At 40.8% G+C, this 2,500-nt stretch overlaps 1 protein-coding gene across 1 annotated transcript in view; it reads right to left on the bottom strand.

Moving 5' to 3' along the window:
• Positions 1 to 1,321, bottom strand: part of LOC138038611 (cilia- and flagella-associated protein 161-like) — a 10,103-nt gene extending 8,782 nt beyond the window's left edge. Inside the window, 3 exon segments of the mRNA XM_068884593.1 lie at positions 977 to 1,032; positions 1,035 to 1,065; positions 1,157 to 1,321. Coding sequence (XP_068740694.1) covers positions 977 to 1,032; positions 1,035 to 1,065; positions 1,157 to 1,225 — 156 coding nt within the window. The 5' untranslated portion in view covers positions 1,226 to 1,321.
• Between the last annotated feature and the right edge of the window lie 1,179 nt (positions 1,322 to 2,500).

Raw genomic sequence — 2,500 nt, 5'->3', positions numbered from 1 at the left:
GCCCGTTGATAACTGAAAGTGTCACATTTCAGTTTGTGATTCACAAATTTAGACAGTTTTATTGGTTTCTGTTTTAATTAAGGGGCTTTCCATTTTTGAGACGTTTTCTTTGAATATATTTGGTTGAAAGCTTGCCAACCAAATCGGCTAACTCAGTGTTGAGTTCAATCCAGATATCCCGGGGTTAAGATTCTTTGTGTGTTGTAGTTGCACGGTAATGCAGCATTCACATTTAAATGATATCGAAATACCTGGAAAAAACATGTTTTATTCTCAAAGGGTTTGAATTGGGTACAACATAGTTAAGGCCGGTTTACATGGTACGATTTGTTGGTTTCTCTCAAAAGGTTGACCCGACTTCAAAAAACTAATCTGTTATCTTTCACAACTCTTCCGTGTTTAAGTATTCCACCATTCCGTGTTTAAGTATTCCACCATTCCACGTTTAAGTATTTTCAATTCCGTGTTTAAGTATTCCACCATTCCACGTTTAAGTACTAGCCCTGGTAACCAGAAAATTAGGTACCTTCCCCCACAACACACAAAATTGTATTTCCCAGCTAAACTCGTAGGTCTTCAGCGACAACAGTGCTAAATTGTCGGTGAAGGCGGCAAATACGTATTTGACGCCACCCTCCCCCAACAAACTGTAGAGGGGAGAAGATTGTGAAGCCCTTTAATAGCCCCCACAGTAGTCCACTCTTGGCTTCAATATTATTTAATACAATCTAAGCTTAATAAATGTCGATGACTGTCGCGCATTGGCTTCTCAGTTAAATATAAATTAAATTACTGAATTAATTCTTTATGAACACATACCAACTTGTTTTTCCAAAACTTGCAAAATCTTTTTCTAAAAATTTCAACGGCTGTTTGTACCTTACCGCTCAATCTCGTCTCCGTGATAAAATTTAAAAGCTTCGAAAGAATACAATGAAGATTTAAGCTTCAACTTATTTCATCCCGTTTCACGAACCTTCTTCAATATACTTTGCAGGAGGTTGCTGGCTTTTTGAATCAACAACTCCCCTTCTCTTTCTTCTCAAGAAAGTCCTTCAGCTTGTCCTTAAAAAAATAAGGAAAGAGAAAACAAACTCTCTCAGTCGCAGTTCATCATAATCCGCCGCAGTATCCACTGCAGAACTGCAAATCATACCTCTTCTAAGCATACGTCTTCATTCCAGTTACCAATTAGAACTGAAGGATTGTATGTCCGTACGCTCATTGTATAAATTCGGAAAGAAGGAAAAGAAAAACAGGAAGGAAACTTATTTTTCGGTATAAAATAGATTCGTCCGGTTTCTGTCGTTATGGAGATTAAAGAAGGACCGCTGACATATATATTTCCCGTAACAATCGTCCCTTCGTGTCACGCACAACACAAGACGTTTTGGAGTCACGAAAGAAAACCGGAAATGAACATCTCGCAGGCCAGAGACCCGTTTCTCGAAAGTCCCGAAAAGTTTTCGCCCCCCGAAAAAACAATCACTAAATTGTAAGCCACTTGTTATGATGAGCTGATTTTGAACATGTTTTCAAGGTAACAAAAATCAAAATGATTGTAGAATTTGATCACGGAAAACCTCTCCGTTCTCAAGATACAAAGGGAACTGTGATCCTCGAAAAACGCCCCAAAAGTTTCGGGACTTTCGAGAAACGGGCCCCAGATGCCAGTTGTTCAAACGGGTAGCGCTAACCGCTAGTCTCCTTCGCAGCCGTTTTTTGGATGTCACGCAACGCTCCCCCCAAAAGAACCGGCCGGATAGCAGCCGGTTCTTTGGGGAAAGCGTTGCGTGACATCCAAAAAACGGCTGCGAAGAAGAGTAGCTAACCGCCGGATAGCGACACCAATTGCGCTATCCAATGGATACTGATTTGTCCAACATATAGAGTTATCCACCTTTTGAACAACTGGGGCCAGGACAGTGGTCCCTCCAAGATTTTTATACTAATGGTCTACACTTTGCAATATAAATGTGGTGTTGTCCCATCTAATGCACCTATCAATGTTAAGCCCCAGGGTGGGGGGGGCGTGCTGACCCAGGGGAATTTGACATTTTCGTGGGGGCTAGCGTCAAATTTCCCACCCCTGGGCACCTACAGACTGTCAAATTCCCCCACCCCCGGGAACCATTGGAACATCACATTCCTGCCCTGGAGTAACTTTTTTCTCATTAGATTCTCACTTTTCGAACACCAATGAATGTTCTTCACTGTCGATTTCAAATTCCCTTTTAACAGCTGATGGAAATTTGTCGTGTAACACGAAACCTTTCCGCTGCTCACAGTACCGAACAAGACCCTAACATTTAGCAAAACAACCTGAACAATATTAACCAGCTTTCGAATCAATCAAGCGTGCACAATGATAGAGTGGAAAATTCATGAATATGTAGAAATGATACAAAAAGTAATCACAAGAAAAAGTAGAAAGAAACATTCTCGTACTTGTGAACACTCCAGTAAGGACTGATAGAAGTGATGGACCTTATTTACAAAA

This window comes from Montipora capricornis, chromosome 2 (genome assembly GCF_036669925.1).
Source record: "Montipora capricornis isolate CH-2021 chromosome 2, ASM3666992v2, whole genome shotgun sequence".
Lineage (NCBI taxonomy): Eukaryota > Metazoa > Cnidaria > Anthozoa > Scleractinia > Acroporidae > Montipora > Montipora capricornis.
This window is presented reverse-complemented; position numbering and strand designations above follow the sequence as displayed.